We start from the raw sequence: 26,401 nt of genomic DNA, 5'->3' as shown, positions 1-26,401 counted from the left end.
CCTTGCAGCCTGAGGATGGGGGACTGCGGAGGGGGGTGTGGAGAAGGTTGACACGGTGCTCTTCCGCAGCCTTGCCCCCTGGCATTTACTACACAATGCGGTATAGCAGCCAATCTTTGGGATCGGTGTCCTAAGTAGCTTTTTTTATACACCCGTGAATGATGGCAGTCGATAATGCATCCAGCTCAGCCTGAACACCACTATTACCTCTCTGGGCAGCCACTGAAGTGATGGTGGATGGAATCGCAGCCAGCTTGCTCTTTAATTAACAGGAAGTGTTCAGCAGATACTTTCATCATCAGAATTTTCTCTCACCTTGAAGTGAAGGCTCCGGCATTGTCTTTTAAATTATTGAGGGCTGCCCGGGAGCTCAGTTAAGAAGATACATTCATCTTTTTAAACAATCTTCATACAAGGGCTTGCCCAGTCCTCCCATGGATTCCACTCCATCTTGTCCCCTTCTCCCCTCACGATGATGTGAAACATGACCCTCACGTTTGTGCATACTGCCTAATTATTGGGCTGCTAAGTAACTAACCCCTACCAACCCACCCCTTAAAGGACAGTGCCCTGATATAAAGCATTTTCCAAGGTCAGCACTAATGCATGATTTAATCTGAATCTGATAATAATAAGTATAATAACATAATAATAATTATGGTATTTGTTAAGTGCTTACTGTAGGCCAAGCACAGTTCTAAGCACTGGGGAAGATACAAGGCCATGTGGGGCTCGCAGTCTTTATCCCCATTTTAGAGATGAGGTAACTGCGGCACAGAGAAATTAAGTGGCTTGCCTGACGTCACACAGTTGAGAAGTGGCAGAGCCGGGATTAGAACCCGCATCTTCTGGCTCCCAAGCCTGGGCTCTTTCCACTAAGCCACGCTGCCTCTCTTCTGTAGCCGATCAGTTGGGAGAGGCAATTTCTTGAAAAAGGCAACAATGGGGGAGGCATATAATGTCCTTAGGGAGCATTTTGCCTGACTCTTAGATGTCTTTTTTTCTGCACTCCTATTAGTAAGATATCTGAAAAATGATCTTTAGGTGGAGCCGAGCCAATTCATAATTAGAACTACTGAGTCTTATTTGTTCAACTAAGCCCCCATCAAGGCGAGGCTTGGTTAATAGTGCTGCCAGAGAGTGATGGACTGATGGATTGATTCTGGATCTGTTTGTCTCTCCCACTAGACTGTAAGCTCGTTGTGGGCAGGGAACGTTCCTGCCAGCTCTGGTGTATTGTATTCTCCCAAGTGCTTAGTACAGTGCTCTGCACATAGTCATACCATTGATGATGATGAAATGCACAGTTGAAATGATTCTCTGGGAATCATGGAGGAATGAGAGGTAAAGAACTCTTTTGTAGGAGGTGGGAAGCACAATACAGGCCAAGGGGCTGCAGGGGGATGACTGTTTTGACATGCTTCCCGGAGTTTTAGAGGGTAGAACGTGGGACTGGGAGTCAGAAGGACGTGGGTTCTAATCCCGGCTCCCCCACTTGTCTGCTGTGTGACCCTGGGCAAGTCATTGCATTTCTCCTGGCCGCAGTTACCTCATTTGTAAAATGGGGATTAAGAGCGTGAGCCCCTTGTGGGACAGGGACTGTGTCCAACCTGATTAGCTTGTATCTACCCTAGCACTTAGAACAGTGCTTGACACACCATAAGCACTTAACCAGTACCATAGTGGTTATTATTATTATTATTATTATTATGTTGTTGTTGTTGTTGTTGTAAAGTTGCCCATTGGTTCTTTGTCCCTCACTAGTTGACTTCAATTTGGGAGAATTTTTGATATTTTGACTCAGTGCATTCATATCATAGAATCTTTCAAATCTAGAGTAAAGATGGGTCATTAAGATCAAGCTTGGAGCTATACCTCAAGGTTAAAATTTTTTAAAAAAACTTGCTGCTGCCTCTCTGAGCCTGCGCAAGTCACCTCACTTCTTTGTACCCCATTTTCTCCTCTTTCAAAATGGGGATTCAGTGCCTGTTCTCCCTCTCCCTTAGACTGTGAGCCCCCTGTGAGAAAGGCATTGTATCCCATGTGTTTCTTTTCTGTCTATTCCAGTGCTTAGCACAGTGCCTGTACTGTGCAGGGCAGTATTACTATTATAATTATTACTATTATCACTAAATCCAAAAAAAATCCTCGAAAAAGGCAAGTATAAATCCATGGGTGACTTTATATATGTCACCTAACCTTGTTGCATCTCAGTTTCCTAATTTGAAAACTGGGTACCAGCCTCTTCCTAAGTTATGGGGATACTGTCTGGATAAAAGAAGGTAAATGATGTGAGAAAGGGTTTGGAAAAATAAATGCAATGTGAATTGCATTGCTATTAATATCATTATATCATTTGTAGTTATTATTATCGCCTAGCCTCCTGTTCAAATTGTAGTTACACCATTCTGAGCAAGTGCTTATCTCACATGAAATATTCATAGAAGCAGATTGCACGCCACCCTTGGCCTTTCTTCCTTATATGCAGCCTAACCTCCCAATTTAAGCCCATTCCCTTCTTTCTGTCCTTAGGTAAAGAAGGAGACTAACCAATCACCCTTCTTCAAATAGCATGCCGTAATTTCAAGTCGCTACATCAACCCTTCGCTTTTTCTTTTCCTGGCTTCGTATTGATCGTGGTTTTAACATAACTTGAAACTACTAATTCCCAACCCTTGAATCATTTCTGTTGCGCATCTCCATTTTCTCTCAAAATCTGGCTGTCGAGCCGTGAGCCATCAGCCAGATGCAGTGCTGGGAAGAAGGAGCATGAGAGACCAGTGGACATTTTCTCTGCCCAGTGCCGCCACAGAATGAATAGTGAGGATGGTGGTCTTAGAGGTACAGACAATACTCTACTAAAGACCAGGAAGAAACTCCTACAGAGCCAAAGCTCTTTCCAAACCACACTGGCTCCCTCAGCACACTCATTCCTGCTTTGGAAACACATACAGTGCAGTATGATTAAGCGCTTAGTACAGTGCTTTGCGCACAGTGAGCACTCAATAAATACGATACATACAGTTGCAGGTTCCTTTGGTGTCGGAGGCTCTAAAAAAAGTAGGAGACTACAGGATCGCTCCTCTGTAGTGTGCCTCACTCCGGCTCATTAAACTGCACTGTGGTAAGAAACGTGTCAGCTATGTGACCTTGGGCAAGTCACTTCACTTCTCTGTGCCTCAGTTACTTCATCTGTAACATGGGAATTGATACTGTGAGCCCCGCATGGGACGGGGCTGTGTCCAAACTGACTTGCTTGTATCTACCCCAGCGCTTAGTACAGTGCCTTGCACATAGTAAGCGCTTAACAAATACCATAATGGTTATTAAGAAACAGTGTTGCCTAGTGGAAAGAGCATGTGCCTGGGACTCAGATGACCTGGGTTCTAATCCTGACTCTGCCACATGCCTGCTATGTGATCTTGGGCCGTTCACCTAATTTCTACACGCCTCAGTTTCCTCATCTGTAAAATGGGAGTCAATATCTGTTCTACCTCCTAGTTAGATTGTGAGCCCCATGAGGGACAGGGACTGTATCTGGCCTGATTATCTTGTATCTCCCCCAGTGGATGGCACATAGTAAGTGTTTAACAAATACCATCATTTTAAATGATTTTCATCATCAGTGGTATTTATTGAGTGCTCACTATGTGCAGAACACTGTGCTAAACGCTTGGGAGAGTATAGTACAACAGAGTTGGCAGATATGTTCCCTGCCCACAACAAGCTTACAGTGTAGAGGGGACATAGGCGTTATTTTAAATAATGTGTAATATATAATTTAAGAGTATGTACATAAAGGCTGTGGGGTGAGGGTGAGTGAATATCAAATGCCCAAAAGTCACAGATAGTCTTTTTCATCATTATTTTTAGGGTATGTATAAAGTGCTTATGATGTGTCAAGCACTATTCTGAACACAGGGGTAGATGCTTGATAAACTGATTTAATACAGTCCCTGTCCCACATGGGGTTCAGAGTCCAAGTAGGAGGGAGAACAGATATTGAGTCCCTGTTTTGCAGGTGAGGGAACTGAGGCACAGAGAAGTTAATTGACTTGCCCAAGGTCACACAGCAAGTAAATGGTGAAGTTGGAATTAGAACCCAGGTCCTCTGACTCTCAGGACCATGTTCTTTCCACTAAACCACCTTGCTTCCCTTTCTTTCCCTTCACTTCCTTTTTTCTCTCCAAGAGCAACTTTCCAGGTGCTGTTTTGTGATTATGCTCACAGGGTGAGTCTAATACAATTTCCAGCTCTATTCAGACAAAAGCGTAAGATTTTCTGAGTGCTAGTCAGCTGTGGGATTGCTTGCCAACTCTTCCACTCCACATCTGACAAATAGCACATGCTCGGTACCTGGCCAGTGTCTGAGAAAATAAAGATAAAGCTATGTCTTCAGAGACCAGATGAACCCTGGAACCAGAAGACTGGTTCAGAAAATAAGAAGCAGCGATTCTTTAAGCAAGCTCACGAGGCCTCATTTCCTTTGCATTATCCCCAAGGATGGTAAATAACAGCAGTGGATGTCACCTTCCTTAGTGTAGCAAGAGTATGCCAGAAAAGTTTCCAGAGACCCTGGGATGTCAGAGGCAGAGAGAGTTAAGGATAGCGGAGTAGAAGGGTTTTATATCTGCTGCTGACAGTTTCACCAACTCACCTTCCAAAGGAAACTTTATATTTTATGGTACTTGTTAAGCCCTTACTATGTGTCTGGCACTGTACTAGGTGCTGTGATAGATGCAACCTAATCAGGTCGGACACAATCCCTGTCCTATGTAGTGCTCACAATTTTAATCCCCATTTTCCTTGCCTCAGCAGACAACTTGAAACAAATGCCCATTTTCCCCAGAGTTAGTTCAGTGCTGTGGACCTTTTCTATTAGATTCTTGAGGCTCTCCACATCCCTAACCTGTGTATGTACTAAGCCTACTTCTCCATTCCTATTTGTTCTGCATCTTACATGACTTCTCTTCTGAATAGTTTTCATAATAAGTATTTTCAATATGACATGTATCCAAGTTCTTACTAGGTGCAAAGCACCGAGTTAGATACTAAGTTATAAAATCAGATCCAGCCCCAGCCCCACCAGAACTTGCCAACTATCTTTTCTCCATTTTACAGAGAAGGAACTCTCTCTGAGGCCCAGAGAGAGGAAGTGACTCATCCAAGGTCATACAGCAGAAAGGTGATGAGGCTGGGACACAGACCCTGCTCTCCTGACTCTCAGTTCTGTACCCTTTCCTCTAAACTACACTGTCTCCTGGTACAGTGAAGCAGCCTGATGTGGATACTAGAAAGGACTGTGTTATCTGTTTTGGTTCACTGACCTCCCAAACTGTTCTCTCTGCAGTGGATAGGGACTTAATGGTGCTGGAACTTTGTGGAGACCCCATAAAAGGCAGACCTCATCTGAGTGGACTCACGTCATGCCCCAAAACACAGCTAAACAGCTGCAGAGCTGTTCGAAAACTGCACTTTGGAACCTAGCTGTTCGAGTGCAGTCTCTCTTAGCCGGCAAACGAGAATGGATGGCGAGCAGATCACTCATCCATAGGGAATAGAAGCAAGAGAACTTTAGTCTGCAGTTCAGATTCAGAGTCCTGATCAAAGCCGCAGCCTAACAATAAAGACAAAATAAGGCACCCTAATAAAGCAATCCTTTAGAAATCTGACGATAATCTTATAAATGAATTGTCATCTGTTCTCAGGGTTTCAGGCCGCAGCTTTCCCAAAGTTCTCCTCCACCCTCGGGCAAGCTCTGAAAAAAAAAAATGTATCTAGCTCACCACCTCCATCAGCCTGTTGGGAAAGAAAGTGCCAGTAGTAAATAAATGTGGCCAGGAGAACTATTTGTTTAATTCTGCCTTTGAGTCAACCGGTGAATTGCTTTAGTGTGAAAGTAGCTTAAGGAGTCATTAAAGAATGGTGTGCATTCGCCTGTGTTGTCATAACTATTTAAATCAAGCAGCGTGAGAAGCTGTGTAGTCTAGTGGATAGAGCATGGTCCTGAGATTCAGGGGAGCTGAGTTCTCATCCTGGCTCTGCCACTTATCTGCTATGTGACCTTGGCAAGTCACTTCCCTTCTCTATGCCTCAGTTATCTGTAAAATAGAGATTAAGACTGTGAATCCCATGTGGGACATGGTCTGTGTCCAACCTTATCAGCTTGTATCTAACACGGCGCTTAGTACAGTGCCTGGCATATAGTAAGTACTTAACAAATACTATATTCATCTCTCTCTCTCTTTCTCTCTCTCTCTCTTTCTCTCTCTCTGTATATACACACACTTTGGAATTGGAGCAATTCTTTTCCCCATCATACATCTTTGCAAGCCAGCCTCTAGCTCTAAGGGAGTTCAGTGTGACAAGACAGAGAAGGAGAACCAAGAGACGATGGTGTAAGAGGAGCAGGGACCAAGTGCACACTTGGCAATTTTCCGAGAGTAGGCTACACTATCCACATGTTGCCTGCTGATCAGATTCCAATATAGACATGTAGTCCTTTCAAGTCCATGACACCCTTGGGTATTGCCTCTGGAAAAACTCCAAGGGAGACCCCTATTTTCTTGGAAATAAAAAGACTGTTCCTTAAGGAAAACAAGGGTGGTTATTTCCAAGACATCCTTGAGGGCACCTTTCAGTTAAAAATATTCTTCAGTAGGCCCAATGACAGGATCACATTGCTCTGTCTGTCCCAGCCCACCCACCTGATAGGTATTGGCTCAGTAACGAACAGAGAGAGATTAAAAACAACCCTAGACATTAGATCATAATTTCTGATCAACTAGGAAGTCATCTGGGTCTCCATGTCATGGAGGGGACTCTTCCTGTATCAGGAAATAAAGCTGAGTTGGTGTTTCTCAGGTTTGGATCCTGATCTCACACTGCTTAGAATCTCTCATCTCCCTATTGTATTTTCTTGCCCCAGTGTATCACCTCAATTGCTCTCTCCACCTCCCATGTATCAGTCATTCAGTGGTTGATGAGTGCCTACTGTGTGCACAGCACTGAACTAAGCACTTGGGAGTATATAATAAACTTGGAAGATGTGACACAAGAAGCTTACAGTCCAAAGGGAGAATGCGGGTGAGACCGGCATTAAAATAAATTAGAGGTCATGGATTCTGATCCCGGCTCCACCATTTGTCTACTGTGTGGCCTTGGGTAAGTCACTTCACTTCCCTGTGGCTGTTGCCTCATCTGTAAAATGGGGATTAAGACTGTGAGCCTCATGAGGGACAAGGGACCGTGTCTAAACTGATTTGCTTGTATCCACCCCAGAGCTTAGTACAGTGCCTAGCACAGAGTAAGCGTTCAAAGGGTACCATATGATTATTATTATCAATAGTATCTAGAAGTGCCAACCCGGATCTTTACAACCCAGCACAAACACACTAAATGATGTTGTAGCTGGGTAAAGTTTTGTCCTTGGGGTCTCATGTTTAGCCCAATTTCCCTTTTTCCAAATGGGTTTTTATAATTGGGGTTGGGAGTCACTCTTTTCCAATGGGAAGGGGCAGATGTTAGCGGTTGGTTGGGAGGCAAAAGAGTGAGCAGCCTGAAGAGTTTGTATGCTTTGAGAGCCAATTTCCGTTGGCAGAATTACACTTGCAATTAATCCAGAGAAAGCACTTAACTCTGGTTACAGTGAAACTACCACTTTATGGAGCCTGCAGTGTACACTGGGATTGTCTTTATATGGACACCAGAAGTACCTGCCCCCTCCTCCCACCCACCCCCAGATCATATCCCTGCTTCCTCACACCCTCCCCCTTCTTCCCTTCATGCTCAACAGCAGAGGGGAGGGTGCTCAGTGTGGCTCGGTAGGAGGGAAAGGGTGGCTTTGGCCATTTCCGCGCCATCTACTTTCAGAAAGTAAGTGTGTGATGAAAGGCCTTCTAATGACAGAGTTGCGCACTCTGAGATATATATATATAGACTGCAGAAGTGCACATTTCCAGGAGCCATAAAATAATCCGTTGGAAAAAATGCAAGATAATTGCCAAGGCATATTCAGAATTCTTCCAGTAAGCAGGGATATTACCATTTCTGTAGCTCTTATATTTGCAAGGGGCTTTTAAAAAATGATTTTTATGACTAATTCTTCACAGCAACACTGTGTGCTAGATTTATATTAGAATCCCATGGGCATATATTTGTTCAAAGATGATGCTACTGACAATGAGATTTTATTGATGCGTGTGGGTATGGAAAGAACAGTATGGGATGCCAACATCCAAAAGAATATGCTGGCGTTCTTGATTCCACTTCTGTTACTTTGTGTATCCATGTGTCATTAGAGAGTGTACTGTCTACATAGCAGATTTTAATGAGAGCATTAAGTATTGGTTCGCTGATTAAAAATCAGTGTCAAATGTATTTTTCGAGGGCTTACTGTGTGCAGATCACTGTACTAAACACTTGAGAGAGTATAATACAACAGAGTTTGCAGACACATTCCCTAGTCCCAATAAGCTCACAGTCCCGAGGGGAAGACAGACATTAATATAAATAAATTACAGATATGTACATGTGTGCTGTGGGGCTGAGAGAGAGATGAATAAAAGGAGCAAATCAGGGCAATGAAGAAGAGAGTGGGAGAAGAGAAAATGAGGGCTCAGTCAGAGAAGGCCTCTTGGAGGATATATGCCTTCAATAAGTTTTTGAAGATGGGGAGGGTAATCAGCTGTCAGATATGAAGAGGGAGGGCAGTCCAGGCCAGAGGCATGATGTGGATAAGAGGTTGGCGGTGAGATAGGATTGAGGTAATAAATCTTGGATATCTATAGGGTTTCCTGAGTGTAGGCTAGTGTGGAACCTGATTTGTCTTCAGGTTTATTGTCGATCCATAGCACTCTGAGTTTGCAAATTTATTTATGGTAATTTACATATCTTCTTATATGCTTGTGTATCCCCAGAGAATAGAGATCAGCATACCGTAGTTCCTGAATGGCTGCCACAAAGACCTGTCAATGATGCTCATAATTGGTAGCATTGAATTGGTTAATAATAATAATTGTGGTGTTTGCTAAATGCTTATTATGTGCGAAGCACTCTACCAAGCACTAGGGAAGGTACAAGATGTGGCTCACATTGTAAATAGGGGGCATTGAATCCCTGTTTTTTCGGATGAGGGAACTGAGGCACAGAGAAGTTAAGTGAGTTGCCCAAGGTCACACAGCAGGTAAGTGGCAAAGCCGAGACTAGAACCGAGGTCCTCTGACTCCTAGGCCTTTACTCTTTCCACTAGGCCACACTGCTGTCCAGAAAATCAGGAATTCATTTTGACTCTGGAATCCTGATCCTTTGTCCCATCCTTCAGAATGGGAAAGCAGACAAGGTTGAGCAGAAATGGGGCATTTAGGGAAACGTAAAATGAGGCACCTCAAACTTAGGGACTGTCTCTATATGTTGCCGACTTGTATTTCCCAAGCGCTTAGTACAGTGCTCTGCACGCAGTATGCGCTCAATAAATACAATTGAATGAATGAATGAATGAATGATCCCTTCCCTATAAATGAGGAAAGCTGAGGTTCAGAAGAATGGCATGGATTCCCTGCTGTTTCAGTAAACGATGAGAAATCCAGAATTAGAACTTAAAACCCCCAAGTTTCTAGGTGGTCGATAGCCTTTCCAAACACCTAGAAAGCAGTTCTCTAAGACAGCCAGTAAGCCAGCTTTGGGTAAATCAGGACTCCATTTGTCCCCTCAGATTTAGGACAGGAAAGAACATTTTTTCCCCAGTTGGATGCTGAAAGCCTTGGCCCCACATGTATACTGACATCTGGCAAGGTGTCGAATTAGCAGACCATTCCAACTTCTTCCTGAGATTAACATGTCATTGTGCCCTTCGCTGGTTTGAGCCTAGCATGCTCTTTTTGGTATGCAACGAAACCGTGGAAAATGCAAGGAGCGGGAAAGCTGCCTTTGAATGTGTATCGCTGCCTCACTCAAGTGAAAGAAGACAGGAATCGTTCTTTAGGAAAATCAGAGTCTATTATTTTGCTGGCACCTTTCCAAGCCCTCTCTATTTAGAAGGAGAATCACATGTGCATGTATATTTGGAGCTATGGCAAGAGAAAATGCTGATTTTCATAATGAGCCGCTTTCCTTCATTCCAGTGGGGCAGAGGCCCACAATTTCACAGGGGACTGCTGTACTGGTTTGTACGACAACCATCTGAACCAGACCGAGGGCCAGACTGACAGTGACAATGACACTCTTTTGAGGTCAAGCCAGGCAAAACTCTAGACTGTAAACTCATCTGTGGGCAGGGAACGTGTCTATTACCAACTCTGTTATATTGTACTCTTCCAAGCACTTAGTACAGTGTTCTGCACACAGTAAGCACTCAGTAAATATGGTTGATTAAATATGAAAGGTACAAGAGGACTGACAAAAGAAGCAGCGTGGCTTAGAGACAGTGTTGCTTAGTGGATAGATCTTAGGAGTCAGAAGGAGCTGGGTTCTAATCCTGGCTCCACCATCTGTCTGTTCTGTGACTTTGGGCAGGTCATTTAGTTTCTCTATGCCTCAGTTACATCATCTGTAAAATGAAGACGAAGACCATGAGCCCCAGCTGGAATTTGGACCGTGTCCAACCTGATTAGCTCATACCTACCCCAGCGCTTAGTACAGGTGCCTTAGACATATTAAACGCTTAACAAATGCCATAAAAAAAAGAGATGGAGAGAGAAAATTGCCTCTGGATGGACCTTTCTCTGTTATATTGTACTCTCCCAAGTACTTGGTACAGTGCTCTGCACGTGGTAATCGCTCAATAAATATGATTGATTGCTGAGGGAGAATCTCATAAACTGCACAGTCCATTGCTGTCCCTTGGTCTCTCCCCTCCCTAGCTGCAGCATTTTCTAGGTGTTTACCTGGCCAGGGTGCATGGAAGATGAAGAGAATTCCAGAAGCTCTCAGTCCAAGTGGAAAAACCAGGGAAGTGTTCCAAATTAATAAGATCAATTACAAGTGAATTAATAAAGAGCAAGAATACAGCCAACCAATAATATCCATGAACAACCAGACAAGTACTTACATGCAGAGCAAAACGAGAGGTTCTCCTTGATAGGAGTTGTTGGAGAACATATGGAAAAGTCAATACTTGGTGGTTCACCTTCGGTCAGGGTAGTGGATCCAAACTTCAGTGGTGTTGCCATGGTCATCTCTGAGTTTTATGCTTCGTGTGGCCAGTGTGGAGAATTCCTGAAAGTCTTAGAAAGTTGTTTCTGGGATCAGGCCTTCATCAAAATAAAAAGTGTGGGATTCAGGATGAATCCAGTCTGAGGAAGTTTTTAACAAAGCAAATAATTTTGAAAGTGGTTTTTTCTTTGTAGGAAACAGTGTCTTTGGCTGATGTAGTTTTATGGGAACATGGCATCAACAGCAAGAAAGAAAGTGCTCTACCAGAGTCTGTTTACTAGGATTGTATGTTGTGTTCAAATTGTAGTGCATTCCTATGTGCTGTACTTTCCATTTTGCCCCGGCTGGAGACTGAGGGAAATAAGTACAGAGATTTACACACACTTGACTCCTTGCTCTATCCTTTTTGATTAAAAAATACATCAAGACATAAGATGGATAGAAAAACCCATAAAAATTGTTTTACTGCATCATAAAGGGGCTGCTGCTTACATTTCATGCATTAGCAGAGAACAAGAGGATTAATTGATACTGTAGCTTTCAGTCTTTAGAGGGCTTTCCTGCAGAGGAAGCACAGCTAGATTCCAGGGTTTGGGGTGTCATTAAAAATTATGTTCTTTCCAAAGAAATTTGCATTAAGAGAACGTTGGGTGGTTGTGTTTAGACTGGATGGCTGCTAGGAATTTGGCTGCTTGTCTTGCCTTAATGTTTTTGCCCCCGTTTAGCACCATGTGGAATCTCATCAGCCTTTAAAAAGGTCTGTTTGTCTGTTTTGCCTTACTTTGTCAGTCAGTCTTATTTATTGAGACCGTATCGGGTGCAGGGCGTTGTACAAAGCGCTTGGAGAGTACAATATAGTAATAAACAGAACACATTCCCTGCCCACAACGAGCCGTGGTCTTGGTGAGGTTTTGAAAGTGGTGGACTCTTGGATGTGATAGGGGAGGGAGTTCCAAGCCAGAGAGAGCACGTGGGCAAGGGGTCAGCCGGGAGGTTGATATACAGTGAGGAGGTTGGCGTTACAGGAGCCAAATGGGAACATGAGGGCAGAGAAAAAGATGATGAACATGATGAAAACCCCAGCCAGGAGGCACATTCTGGCCTTTCATTTCAAAGATGGTGCTGTTAACAAAAGTGTGAATGAATGAATAAATCACATCTCCTCCAAGAGGCCTTCCCTTACTAACCCCTCATTTCGTCTATTCGCCCTCCCCTTTGCCTGTGTACTTGGGTCTGTTCCCCTTAGCACTTTCATGTCTGTCTTCCCTTCTAGTCTGTAAGCTCCTTGTGTGCAGTGATGGTGGCTGCCTACTCTATTGTATTACACTCTTCCAAGTGCAGTACAGTGCTCTGGTCACAAAAAGTGCTCAGTAAATACCACTGATGGATTGATTGAGTTTTTTAAAGCAGTGGCCCAAGGAGCAGCTTCATCAATCCTGTTAGGAAAGAGCCCACCCTATTCTTGTTCTTTTTCTCTTTCTCTTGCTCTCTCTCTCTTTCTCTCCATTCCCCCTCCCCTCCCTCTTTCTCTCCATTGTCCGTGCCCTGTCTTTGGGAGATTCTTAATTTTTTTTTCTCATCACATTTCTCAGAGGAATGGGATTTGATGCCCAAGAGCAGCTGTTGTGTCTTCAGAATGTTAGCACTTGCATTATGCATTTTTTATGTAATGGTATTTAATGTACAATGTCACTGTTAACTAATAAAAACCAGTATGTTTTGTGTGTTTATAAAATTAGTCTTTACCACAAATCCTTCCAACTTGCTCTGACAGAAGTTGTAGTAGTAGTAGTAGTGTTTATTGAGTTCCCACTATGTTCAGTGCATTGTACTGGGTGATGGGAAGATCAGAATAATGAAGTGACTCCCTGCCCACAAGGAGCTTACATTCTAAAGGATGAGTCAAATGTCACATAATTTGCAACACTTGTCTCTGCCTTCCCCCTACCCCAATTGTGCCTCCTCCTTCTACTCCATCCATTACCACTTCTGCTCCTTTCAATCCCACTCCTCCTTACCCCTCCCTCTTCACCTTCCCCTTCCTTCCCCTTTGGCCAGAACTCCAAACGCAGGTCCAAATGTCAGAGACTGACTGAGAGAGCTATGAAAGAAGCTTTGTTTTTAGGTCCTTTTTAGCTGCCGCCTGCATCTGGGGATTCTGCAGCTTCTGCTTCTGGTGTCCTTTGACCTTTGGTGTGACCTTGAGAGGAGAGGCCAGAAACAGGGCTGTTCTGTGGCCATCAGGGCCAGCACGAGTCAGGCCGGGTTACCCCAAACCACCGAGAGACGCCAACCTGACTTTCCAGATGTTGGAGGGGGTGGATGGTCTTCACTCAACTGCTTTCTGCCCATGTAACGTTAAACTTATCCAGAGAGCAGACTCCAAGTAATGAAGTCTGGGTCACTCGCCATCTGTCTCACTAAATGCCACTTGGAACGAGCGCCTTTTCATTTGACAATAAAATCAATGGATGAAATATTGCAGGGTTGAAAGAGATGGTGTACAGAATTCATTATGGGGGATGTTTGTGTTCCAGCAGATGGTAAGCTCTGTCCTCTCTCCACCTTTCTTCCCATGCCCATCGACATATCTCCTTAATGAAACTTACGCCATTGGTTAAACTTGCTCCGATTTACTTTTAAACTTTAACCCTTGGAGAAAACTTTGACGTCCTCCTGTCTCAAAGGCGTCATGCTTCGTTCCTCCTCACTGAACTGTTCAAGTAACGGAGCTTTGCTTTTTTTTTTAAAAAAAAAGGCTTCATTGCCATTAAAGAGCCATTGAACTAATTGAGTGATGGGGGAAGAAGTGGTGAGAAGAATATGAGAGAGCTTCCTCTAATGCTTGTTTGGGTCTCTTTCAACTCCACACCTGCCTCTTTATTTCTCAAGATGCCAACTAGAAAGGAAAGAAGCACTCAGCCCCAAGCGAGCGAGCAAGCGGGAATGAGTGAGAAATGTCAGTGATAAAGTGGAGAGTTGTCCAGGGTGCCATCAGCCCAGCTTTAATTGCAGAATATTGAGTGATGTCGACGCTAACCCTCTCTGAGTGTTTTGGGGAGGTCCATCTGGATTACCGACCTCGGCATCGCTGTGTGGCTATAAACTCTTTAGTGGTGACCCACCTGGCGAGAATTAGAAAGAAATCTGCTTGGCAGATATCTCTCCCCGGTGTTGGCGGTTTGGCCTACGATGCAGTAAATAGACCTGCAGATTTGCAGTTAGAAGTAATCGGGCCGCACCATTCCAGTATTTTAAAATCACCGCTAATCACAGCAGAAGGTACACGAGCTGACTGGGAGATAACCTCACTCATAGGACGGAGCCTTATCGACCACTGAAATATCACATTTGAGAAATTGGTCATATATCATATATCGTTCCCAATAAAAATGAGATTTCGGTTGGGCCCGGGACACTTTAATTACATTAGGGAGAGGTAAAGATCCCATTTGTGCGCGCAACATTGTTAGCACCTCTTACTAGATGTGTGACAAATCTCTGGGTGTAACCAACACTCAAACAGCAACAAGTATATTACATTTTCAGTGGTGAAAAGCAGAAGTTCCAGGTTGGAAAAGGTAATATTTTTCAGGCTTATCACTTAAGATTTGCAGCTTGGATATTGAGCTTATTAGAATATGTATATAACAGCAGTTTCATTTAATGTATGCATTCCCCTCTAGACTGTAATCTCCTTTTGGGCCGGAACCATGTCTGCCTACTCTGTTGTACTCCCCCAAGTTCCTAGTACAGTGATCTGCACACAATAACATGGTCTATTAGAAAGAGCCTGGGCCCTGGAGTCAAAGGCCCGGGGTTCTATTCCCAGCTCCTCTACTTGTCTGCCAAATGATATCTGGCCAAGTCACTTAGCTGTGCCTCAGTTCCATCATCTGTGAAATGGGGATTCGATATCTGTTCTCCTTCTTACTTCGTGAGCTCCTTGTGGGACCTGATTTTCCTGTATCTACCCCAGCACTTAGCAGCATAGTGTAGTGGATAGAGTACAGACCCGGGCGTCAGAAGGTCCTGAGTTCTAATCGCAGATCCGACACATGTCTGCTGTGTGACCTTGGGCAAGTCGCTTCCCTCAGTTCAGGGCCTCAGTTCCCTCAACTGTAAAATGGGGATTGAGGCTGTGAGCCCCACGTGAGACAGGGACCGTGTCCAATCCGATTTGTTCGTATCCACCCCAGCGCTTAGTACAGTGCCTGGCACATAGTAAGCACTTAACAAATACCACAATTATTATTATTATTACGGTGCTTGGCACAAACGAATGCCATGGTAAGCATTCAGTAAATACCAAAGATCAATAGGTCATATCCGATTTACTCACGTGGTTCCCCCTGCCAGTGTGGGGGATTTCTTGAGCAGGAAGTTGGCTTCAGGAGCATTTTCCTAACCATTCCTTGGACAGCATCACTACTCTGGTGATAGGAAGACCTTTGCTCACTGTGATCAACCCTGAGTTTTCCTCAGGGTGGGACTGGGGCAATCGGTCAGTCACTCAACCATATTTATTGAGCGCTTACTGTGTGCAGAACATTGTACTAAGCACTTGGGCGAGTACAGTGTAACAGAGCCGATAGACATGTTCCCTGCCCACAAGGAGCTTACAGTCTAGAGGGGGATGAGACATTAAAATAAATTAAAGATCTGTACATGAGCGTGCCAGCGCATAAAACAGGGCTTGGCACATAGTAAGTGCTTAATAAATGTCATAATTATTATTATTATTATCATTATTATTAATGAAGGGTAAAAATCCAAGTGCAAGGGTGACACAGAAGGGAGAGTAAGTAGGAGAAATAAGGAGTTAGGGAAGGTTTCTTGGAAGAGATGTGATTTTAATAAGGCTTTGAATATGGGGAGAGTGTTTGTCGGATCTGAAGGGGGAAGGAGTCCCAGGCCAGAGGCAGGACATGGGCAAAGAGTCAGTGGCGAGAGAGACGAGATCGAGGTACAGTGAGTGGGGTGGGGTTAGAGGAGTGAAATGAACATGGTAGATTGTAGTAAGAATGGCTCCAAATCTTCCCTAAGCCTCAGCAGCAGCTGGCTTCAGGCACTAGACTCTTTGAAATGATTCACGGTGAGCAGCCGACAACTCGAGTTATTTGGTTGCTAAAGGCCAGAGATGGAATGAGTGGCGCAGAATTAGACTCTCTAGGGCCAAAGCGATTCCATTTAGAAAGGGTTAGAAAAGGTCCCACTATTTGCCTGGTGACCTTCGATGTCGTGACCTTCCAGGAAAAAGTTAATTGAAAGGGAATAGCTCAAGCACGAGATGTTCCCAAAGCCAAATGACTTCCTAAGAGGTTCTGAATTCTTCCTCATTTTGAACAGCCGTGGGTTTTGATGTTAATCAATCAAGCCGAGTAGAAGCGTAGTGGTTCTATGCAAACTGGGTGGATGAGGAGCGTCCAACTTCAGCGGAGTTAGCTCTCTCTGGAGGTAGCGGAGAGAGAAAATCCATGTATAAAGTGGATTTTGAAGGAAAATATTGGGTTGAAATGGTTTTGCCCTAGAATGAACCTAATCCTGTTCTAGAATGTGAGCATTTTGAAAACTCGTTCTGTTCTTCAGCTGAAAGCTACGAGTGTTTTGTTGTTTTGTTTTGATTTCTTCACATGTTCTAAACAGGGTCAAGCCCTAACACACCGAAGACAAAGAGGACATGTCTCATCCTGTAATAAGAGTCTTATCCCCGTGGTTTCGGTGACTGTTTTAAATTGGAAAGTCCCCAAGGGAAGGGGCTGTGTCTTTTCATCTGATTTAATCTTCTTGAGGGCAGAGATGGTGTCTTCTTACTCTGTTGCTGGCTTTCAAGCACTTGGTACAGTGCACCCGTCTCTATATATTGCCAATTTGTACTTCCTTGTGAGCCCCCTGTGGGACAACCTGATCACCTTGTAACCTCCCCAGCATTTAGTATAGTGCTTTGCACATAGTAAGCGCTTAATAAATACCATCATTATTATTATCTCTCCCTTCTAGACTGTGAGCCCGCTGTTGGGTAGGGACCGTCTCTATATGTTGCCAACTTGTACTTCCCAAGTGCTTAGTACAGTGTTCTGCACACAGTAAGTGCTCAATAAATACGATTGAATGAATGAATGAATGCTCTGCACACAGTAAGCGCTCAGTAAATACGATTGAAAGAATGAATGCTCCACATGCAGGAAGCGTAAAATAGTTCCACCTAGTAGTAATAGTATTTACTGAGCATTTACTGTGTGCTGAGCACTGTACTAAATGTTAGGAAAGAATACATATGTGGGAATCGGACATAGTCCCATCCCTTGGGGGGCTTACTATAGATAAAGTTGCTTGCGTGCCTGACAGATTTGGGATGGATCCCAGAGCCAGTGGGAATATCTGCTTAATGAAGGTAATTTTCTGGGTCCACAGAAGTTTGGTAAACTCTGAGCTTTGAAGATGAGATGCGGAGAAAAGGAATTTCAGCCATTCTAACCTGAATTGTGATGGAGTTGGCCCTTCAGTGGAATCTGAATAAAGGCACAAGGAATCAACCCCTAGGTAGGGCCCCCAGCTGGGAAAGAAACAAAGCAGAAAATGTCACTTTGACATATGCCAATCTGAGTCCAGGGGGCGGGAGCCGTCTTTGTCTTGTAGCCTTTTGTTTGCCCCAGTGGAGAGGCCGTTGTGTGGGGACTCCCATCCCCCTTTATCTTGGTGCAAGGTACCCTCTATACAGCCAGAAACTGGCAGAGCTCAGTCATTCTCCTGCCAACAGCGAAGCCCTAAATGGAGGAACAGATGTCACGGCGGTCAGACTTTTGCCTGCCACTCTGTTTAAATGGGTGACCTTTTCAGGAGCAAGTCTGTGACAAGAGCCTTTTACTCATCACGACGCACCTGGGGATGTGCTTACCACTGCCTGCATGTCTTTGCTGGGAGAACGCCAGGAGACAGTCCCCTCATTTCACCTGTCGCTTTAGTGGTTTTTTTCAGTTTGTTTTTTTTAAACCCGTCTGTCTTCTCTTGTCTTCCCTTGCATTTGTCCGATCGGGGGCAAATCAGAAAGGAAAGAGCTCTTTCACTGTCTCCCTGAGTAGCCTCTTTAATCAAACCTGCCTTCTTAATGCCCCTGGGGTTTCATGCCTGGTAAAGAGGTTTTTGGAAATATAGAAAGTGACTTCCTTCCCCTCTGAGGCCAACTTGCCTGCATTGTCTCAGGGTTTATTTTGATTGACACCAGATTTTTATTTTAATGATATTATTTGGTAAGCACTTCCTTTGTACCAGGAACTGTTCTAAGCACTGGGGTAGATACAAAGTAATCAAGTTGGTCACAGTCCATGCCCCACATGGGGCTCACAGTCTTAATCCCCATTTTACAGATGAGGTAACTGAGGCCCTGAGAAGTTAAGTGACTTGCCTAAGGTCACACAGCAGACAAGTGGCAGAGTCAGGATTAGAACCCAGGTCCTTCTGACTTCAAGGCCCTTGCTCTATCTACTAGGCCACACTGCTTCTTAGCTTGCATCCTTCCCCCCCCCATCCACCGCACGCCCCCCCCACCCCCCACCCCACAAATACACATGTATAGACACACACCTCACTTTCTTCATCATGCACCCTTGGCTAAGGCTTTTCTGCTTTATAGTAGAAGCAAACAATCTCCTCTCAGTCCCTGTCACCTACCCTCCACTGGCAATAGTAATAATAATAATAATAATAATGGCATTTATTAAGCGCTTACTATGTGCAAAGCACTGTTCTAATCGCTGGAGAGCTTACAAGGTGATCAGGTTGTCCCACGGGGGGCTCACAGTCTTAATCCCCATTTTACAGATGAGGTAACTGAGGCACAGAGAAGTGACTTGCCCAAAGTCACACAGCTGGCAATTGGCAGAGTCGGGATTTGAACCCATGAACTCTGACTCCAAAGCCCATGCTCTTTCCACTGAGCATGCTGCTCCAGGGTCTGTTTCTACTTCATATAATAATAATAATAATGGCATTTGTTAAGCGCTTACTATGTGCAGAGCACTGTTCTAAGCACTGGTGGGGGGATACAAGGTGATCAAGTTGTCCCACATGGGGCTCACAGCCTTAATCCCCATTTTCCAGATGAGGTAACTGAGGCTCAGAGAAGTGAAGTGACTTGCCCAAGCTCACACAGCAGACGTGTGGTGGAGCCGGGATTCGAACCCATGACCTCTGACTCCAAAGCCCGGGCTCTTTCCACTGAGCCACGCTGCTTCTCATATATACTGTTTTCCAGTACTTAATAGTTATATTAATAATGATGGCATTTGTTAAGTACTTACTATGTGCAAAGCATTGTTCTAAGCGCTAGGGTAAACACAAGGTAATCAGGGTGTCCCATGTAGAGCTCACAGGCTTCATCCCCATTTTACAGATAAGTCACACAGCTGACAAGTGGCAGAAATGGGATTAGAACCCACAACCTCTGACTCCCAAGCCCAGGCTCTTTCCACTAAGCAAGGTGCTCTGCCTACAGTAGTCTAGACTGTAAGCTCCTTGCGGGCAGGGACTGTGTCTTTTTGTTGTCATTTTGCAATGATAGTAATGGTATTTGTTAAGCACTTACTATGTGCCTGGCACTGTGCAAAGCATTGGGGTGGATACAAGCAAAATGGGTTAGACGCAGTCCCTATCCCACGTGGGGCTCAGTCTCAATCCCCATTTTAAGATGACGGAACTGAGGCCCCAAGAAGTGAAATGACTTGCCCAAGGTCACACAGCAGACAAGTGGAACAGCCGGGATTAGAACCCATGACCTTCTGATTCCAGGCTCGTGCTCTATCCACTATGCCATGCTGCTTCTACTCTCCCAAGTGTGTAATACAGTGCTCTGCACAAAGTCAGCGCTCAATAAATACGATTGAATGGAAGAATGAACAGTAAGCGCTTAATAAATACTATTACTAGTATTTATTTTCTACTCATAGTAGAAAAAATGATGCCCTTGGAGACCTTCTGTTCCTAGATGTGGTAAAAAGAATGGATTATAATAATGATGGCATTTGTTAAGCGCTTACTGTGTGCAAAGCACTGTTCTAAGCACTAGATTTCCAAGCTCTTTTCAAACCTTTAAGAGGTGTTTCAGTTTAGCAGTGTTTTCTGGTTAAATCTTCCAGAATATTTTTTGCTGTTCCACACTCCCTGTCCAAAGACATAGATAACACTGAAGTCACTCTTTTAAAATGTCTAGGAAATGTGACTGTGACATTGTATTTTCCTTATCATTACCAACCCGCACTCAGTTTAAAAATTGAATGATAATATTCAAAACCACTTTGTCTTTAAAATTCTTGAATCGACTAAATCTGAACTTTGGGATTTACTGTTTTCTTATGTAATAATAGCTGCAAAACACCCCCAAACTTATTTGTTTCACTTGGGGTCACCAGGGCCAAAAAGAAGTCTTGACACAGATCTGGGTTCAGGGATTCATGGACCCTGGTCAGGCCAGGATGAGCTCAGAGGTTCAGGGATTAAGCTGTCAAGGGGCTCCCACCAATCAGTCAGTGATATTTATTGAGCGCTTACTGTGTGCAGAACACTGTACTAAGCACTTGGGAGAGTATACTTTAACAGAGTTGGTAGACGTGTTCCCTGCCCACGAGGAGGTCACAGTCAGCATTGGAGACAGAGACCTCCAGTAGAAAAGTAATCATATGTTGAAGCAGCGAGGCCTCAGTGGAAAGAGAATGGGCTTGGGAGTCAGAGGTCATGGGTTCTAGTCCCACCTCTTCCACTTGTCAGCTGTGTGACTTTGGGCAAGTCACTTTACTTCCCTAGGCCTCAGTACCTCATCTGCAAAACGGGAATTAAGATTGTGAGCCCCATGTGGGACAAACTGATGACCTTGTATTTCCCCCCAGCGCTTAGAACAGTGCTTGGCACATAGTAAGCGCTTAACAAATACCATCATTATTTTTATTTGTAGTAGTAGTATTAAGCTCGAGTGTGCAGAGCTCGGACTAAGGAGTATACGGGGGGAGATTAGACACAGATCCTGTCCCTCAAGGGCTCTCAGTCTCTGAGCAGAGCAGGCAGAGGCCAGAGATCCCAGGGGAATTACCTCTGCAAGTGTGGCCTAGTGGTAAGAGCACAGGCCTGGAAATCAGAGGACCTGGGTTCTAATCCCGGGGGAACAGGACTGTGTCCAACTCGATTATCTTGGATCTATGTCAGTGCTTAGTATAGTGCCTGGCACTTAGTATGTACTTTACAAATACTGGGGGAAAAAAACTCCACTCCCAATACAGCAAGGAGGTCATCAACTGCTCTAGGAGGGGAGCCCTCAAAACGGCACAGTTCTGAATGTATCAAACACCCTTTGACTGCCCCCTCTGAACTCAGAGCCTGGTTTTGCCAGCCACATCCAAGCCATAACAAAATTCAGACGCTTTTCACCCTGTCAATGACTCAAGTCCTACTCTGAGCAGAATGCTGCCAGCTAGAACCCTACCATCCTCTCCCCCCCCTTCTCCACTTTCCTCCTGTCTTCCCCTCTTCCCCTCCTACTCATCCTCCCTGTCTGTCTGGAGACTCTCCCACTACGGCCGAGCCAGCGTCCCAAGCTGGTTTATTCTTGTCTGGCCGTTAGCGGTGATGTATGAATAAGCCAAGGCGACAGCTTCATTTTCATAAGCTAACTTGTGCCGAGAGTAAAGAAGAGCGAAGGAAGGGCACTTCATCATAACTGCAGAGCCAGCGCAGGGGGAAAAAAAATGACAAAGCCTTTTCTGTTCCTCACACTGTTTTATCACAGTAACTCTTAAGAAGGTGAGGAAGGCAGCACCGAATGCTGAGTGGCTGCGTGCCTCTTTGAGGTCTCCCCTGCCTTGGGGGACAGGTTTGGGGTTCTGCCACATGATGGGGTGAGTCTCATGGTTCGGTGGCATATAGAGTGCTTGGGGAATTGGTCAGTTGCCTCAGATGCCTGGGGTTCAAGAGATACCTTAGAAGTGGGAACATCTTGATAGCTTACCCTTGGAAGCCCCGCCCCTCCGTGGAATTGGTGTGGTGTATTTTCTGTTTATCAATAATAATAATAATTGCCACTATTATTATTATGGTATTAAGTGCTTACTATGTATCAGGTACTTCTAAGCGCTGGGGTAGATACAAGGTAATCAGGTTGGACACAGTCCCTATCCCACATCGGGCTCATAGTCCTAATCCCCATTTTACAGATGAGGACTTGCCCAAGGTTACACAGCAGAGAAGTGGCAGAGCCAGGATTAGAACCTTGGGCCTTCTGATTCCCAGGCCTGTACTCTATGCACTATGCCATGCTGCTAACTGTTGGGACTCAGTCTCTTTGAGGGGAGCCAGGGCGGCCAGGTCAATCTAGAGGGGTCCGACAAGTCCGAGGAGTCCTGATAGTACAACGCAAGGGCAGTGTCTAAAAGGAATCCAGAATTGAAAGAGGCTTAGAACAAATTCTTATTACGTTTTTGTCAAGTTGCCTTATTAGTGGTTTCACAGTAAGCACAGTAAGATGCTTGAATTTTCTTAGCCTGGTGGTGCAGAGAGCAGTAAAGAGGCATAGGCTCCGGGGGAGGTGGGGGCAGAGATTTTATGTAGAGTGGTGTTCCTGGGAAATGTGAGGAAGGTTGATGGAAAGTGCCCTGGCCGGTGAAATTTCATATGGGCCTGAAGCTCTCTGCAAGTCAGCATTAAGCCTAAGGACTGATGATTCATACATGCATGCAGGTATCTTATTCTGGCCCTCATCACTGGCCCTTTATTTTATATTTCATTAGCTCCAGTACTTTGAGGAAAAGAAAGCGTAATTCCATAATCCAGTGAAGGCATCTAAGTGTTAATATAGTTTGGGAAGGGATCTTAAATATCACCCATGGAGTCAGCTAGTGCCAAATGTGTGCCTGCCTTTGGTGAGGTGGATTGCCTATCATACCGCTGCCTCTGGTCTAAGTACCAAACATTCTTCAAATCATCCTGCCTAAGTTCCTTGTAACATCTCGGGTATAAGTTTGGGTTTGGAGGAGGTGTCTCTAACTCCCCCCAAAATAGATCAGAACCCTACATTGAGAGATCAATTCCCACCTCCTGGGAATGGCCCAGGATTGACCTGGCTCCATGAATCGATCAATGGAATTTATTGAGCATTTACTGAGGGTGGAACACTGTACTAAGCGCTTGGAAGAGGCTTATTAATTCTTCCCGGGATGTCCTGGCGAAGGCGAGGAGGGGAGTGGGACAGATGGTGAAGCAGAAGCTCATTTGAGTTGCATCTGCCACGATACACAGAGCCAATCAAGAGAGTGACGGAGAGAAGATGGAAGTAAGGGGCTCTGGGGAGCACATTAGAACTAGGTATTGCTCTCTCTGGCTCATTTTTGGGCCCATTTCCTTCCCAATAAATTCCCATCTCCGGCCATTTCCAAGCCAGGGTCATTGGCCATCAGCCTGAGAAGTTCAAGGAAACCCAAGATTAGTGGGGGGTTTTTTTCTTTCTTGAGCTGTTCTACAAGTTTGGGGTGGAATAATTTACTACAAGAAAATGAGTGGTAATACTGTAACCATACCTCTAATTTATGTATTTGTGCTGAGGTGATGATTTAGCTAGGGCTCAATAAATTGATCAAATAAATTACACCAAACTTGCACACATCATTTCAGTGAGCTGTCAGCATGCGACAGAGATTCTAGATCACCCAGCCTGGTTTTTCCAAATGAAGGCAACAAATTTGTTCTCTGTCAGGCCTGGACATTTGGTCCAGGAAGTTATACTTCCAGGAGATTTTGCAACCCTGATGGGGCTAGAATCAATTAATCAGTCAGTGGTATTTATTTGGCCCTTACTGTGTACAGAGCGCTGTACCAAGAGTTTGAGAGAGTGCAATACAACAGAGTTGGTAGATACATGCCCTGTCCACAAGGAGCCTACGGTCTAGAGGGGGAAGACAGACATTAAAATAAATTATGGTTATATACATAATTGCTTTGGGGCTAAAGGTGGGGAGAGCATCGAGTGCATTAAGTCTTGATTGGGAGCAATCAGGTGTGTTGATGATGAGGAGGAGGAAGATGGGTTGAATGCTTAAGGATCTATTTCCATCACTCACTGACCTGCTTCACTTCCCTTTTGCTGATGAGATGTCTGTATGCTCTGCTTCTTTACAGGCCAGCAGGTTCTGGGTTTGGTGGAGAATCAAAGCGACTGGTACCTAGGGAATCTCTGGAAGAACCACCGGCCCTGGCCAGCCCTTGGGAGAGGCTACAATACAGGTAGGTGATGAGGGGTTCTAATCTTGGATCAGGTGCTAGAGACCCCAAAAACTCCCTCGTCCGCCTTCTTATGTCAGGAGAGTTGCCATTCGAAAACCCGAAGCTGACGATCATTTCGAGAGCCTGGAAGCTAGAATTCAACCATGCAGCGGCCTTCCCAAGCTTACTCAGTATAGCGCCCAGTGCTTATGGAGACAGATCAATCAGTCAGTGGTAATTATTAAGCGCTTACTGTGTGCAGAGCACTGTACTGAGTGCTTGGGAGTTGGTGGGCAGTGTTGCAGCCTAGACGGGAGTTAGCAGCGAACTGCTAAGGGTGGGTGACTTGGGCTTGTTTTCTGGGCTTGGCCCCCTTCGTCCTCCTTTCAGACCACCAAGGTACTCGGCAACAAAATTTCCAAAAAAAATAATGGCTTGGCCATGGTGTCTCTCCTGGGTACTCCTCCCTCTTCGTAGGCATTATTGTCAGAGATAGAGGGGTTTTTTTTATGGCATTTATTAAGCGCTTACTATGTGCAAAGCACTGTTCTAAGCACTGGGGAGATTACAAGGTGATCAGATTGTCCCACGGGGCGCTCACAGTCTTCATCCCCATTTTACAGATAAGTTAACTGAGGCACAGGGAAGTTTAGTGACTTGCCCAAAGTCACACAGCTGACAATTGGCAGAGCTGGGATTCTAACCCATGACTTCTGACTCCAAAGCCTGTGCTCTTTCCACTGAGCCACGCTGCTTCCCCAACTCTCCCCCAACTCTCTCACCTTGGCCCAGAAAAGGCTAGTTGTCTTTCTCCAGAAGCTAATTTTAGCAACCAGGAGGAAGAAAAAACTAGAATGAACCTTGGAACAAATGTCCCTTTCTCTTTTCAGAGCAGAAATTATAGGCTAAAGATGTACTGCAAGACCTCCAGGTCGAGATTGGGGTCACATTTGTTCTAGTAAAGCAAAACCCAGTGGTCATCAATTCCTGTTCACCAGGTGGGAGAAAATCTGTAGCCAAACTAGGTGTTTATCATTGCTACAAAGAGACCTTCTCCCACCACTACCTGAAATGCCGCATGTAGAAAAACAAACAAGCAAACAAACATACAAACAAAATTACAGTAAGTGGGTAAAGGAAAAACACCTTCACCTGGTCTGCCGTCTCCCACTTCATATGCCAAGGCAGTGAATTACAAACCATCAGCATTTGTAATAGAAGAGCAGAACGTGGCAAAAATTTCACTTGCAGTGACACTTTTTTTCAGATGGCCCACTGGTACCAAGTAGTCATTACTATATGATTCATACTGAATAGAAACTCTTGGATTGTATGAAAAGGGTTCATTGATGGGAAAGGAAATCATGAAGTGATGCTTCAGTAGATGTCATCCTTTTCAGTGTCGCATATGGAACACATGGTTTGGCTCTTCAAAGCTTCTCAGAATAATTCCTGTGGATGACTTGGGCCTTTGCTCCTTCTATTCTTCCTTCTCCTCCTCTTCTCCTCCTCTTTTCCCCTCTCTCTTCCCTCACCCCTCACTCTCCTCTTACTTCTCCTTCTTCAGTTCCTGCCCAGAAAATAGGCAGTAGCAGGATAACTGGTCAGGAACTATATTGGCTTATTTTGTAACGACCCAGGGAGTTACGATGAACAGACAATCAGAAGGATCTCCTTAGCTGGGAAACAAAAATGTACTTAATATTGCCTCCACTGTCATTTTAATGCAACAGCCCCCAGTTTTCCCACCACCCTTCCTCCTTGAGAAACCTTCCAAGAGGAAAAAGAGCATGAGTCTGGAAGTCAGAGGACCTGGGTTCTAATCCTACACCTGCCAATTGCCTGCTATGACAGAGAATTGAGAACAGAGAATTGTCTGCTAGAGAGCAGCGTGGCCTATGGATAGAGCACAGGCCTGCGAGTCAGAAGGACCTGAATTGTAATCCCTGCTCTGCCCCTTGTCCATTGTGTCCTTGGGAAAGTCCCTTATTTCTCTGTACCTTAGTTACCT

At 44.7% G+C, this 26,401-nt stretch overlaps 1 protein-coding gene across 3 annotated transcripts in view; it reads left to right on the top strand.

Moving 5' to 3' along the window:
- The window catches only part of LARGE1 (LARGE xylosyl- and glucuronyltransferase 1), a 365,768-nt gene that overhangs the window by 259,919 nt on the left and 79,448 nt on the right, over positions 1-26,401 (top strand). For all 3 annotated transcript variants that reach the window (XM_038756579.1, XM_038756577.1, XM_038756578.1), the window contains exon 7: positions 24,307-24,411. In XM_038756579.1, coding sequence (XP_038612507.1) covers positions 24,307-24,411 — 105 coding nt within the window. The remainder of the gene's footprint in view (positions 1-24,306; positions 24,412-26,401) is intronic.

Source organism: Tachyglossus aculeatus, chromosome 14, assembly GCF_015852505.1.
Source record: "Tachyglossus aculeatus isolate mTacAcu1 chromosome 14, mTacAcu1.pri, whole genome shotgun sequence".
NCBI classification, from domain to species: Eukaryota; Metazoa; Chordata; class Mammalia; order Monotremata; family Tachyglossidae; genus Tachyglossus; species Tachyglossus aculeatus.
This window is presented reverse-complemented; position numbering and strand designations above follow the sequence as displayed.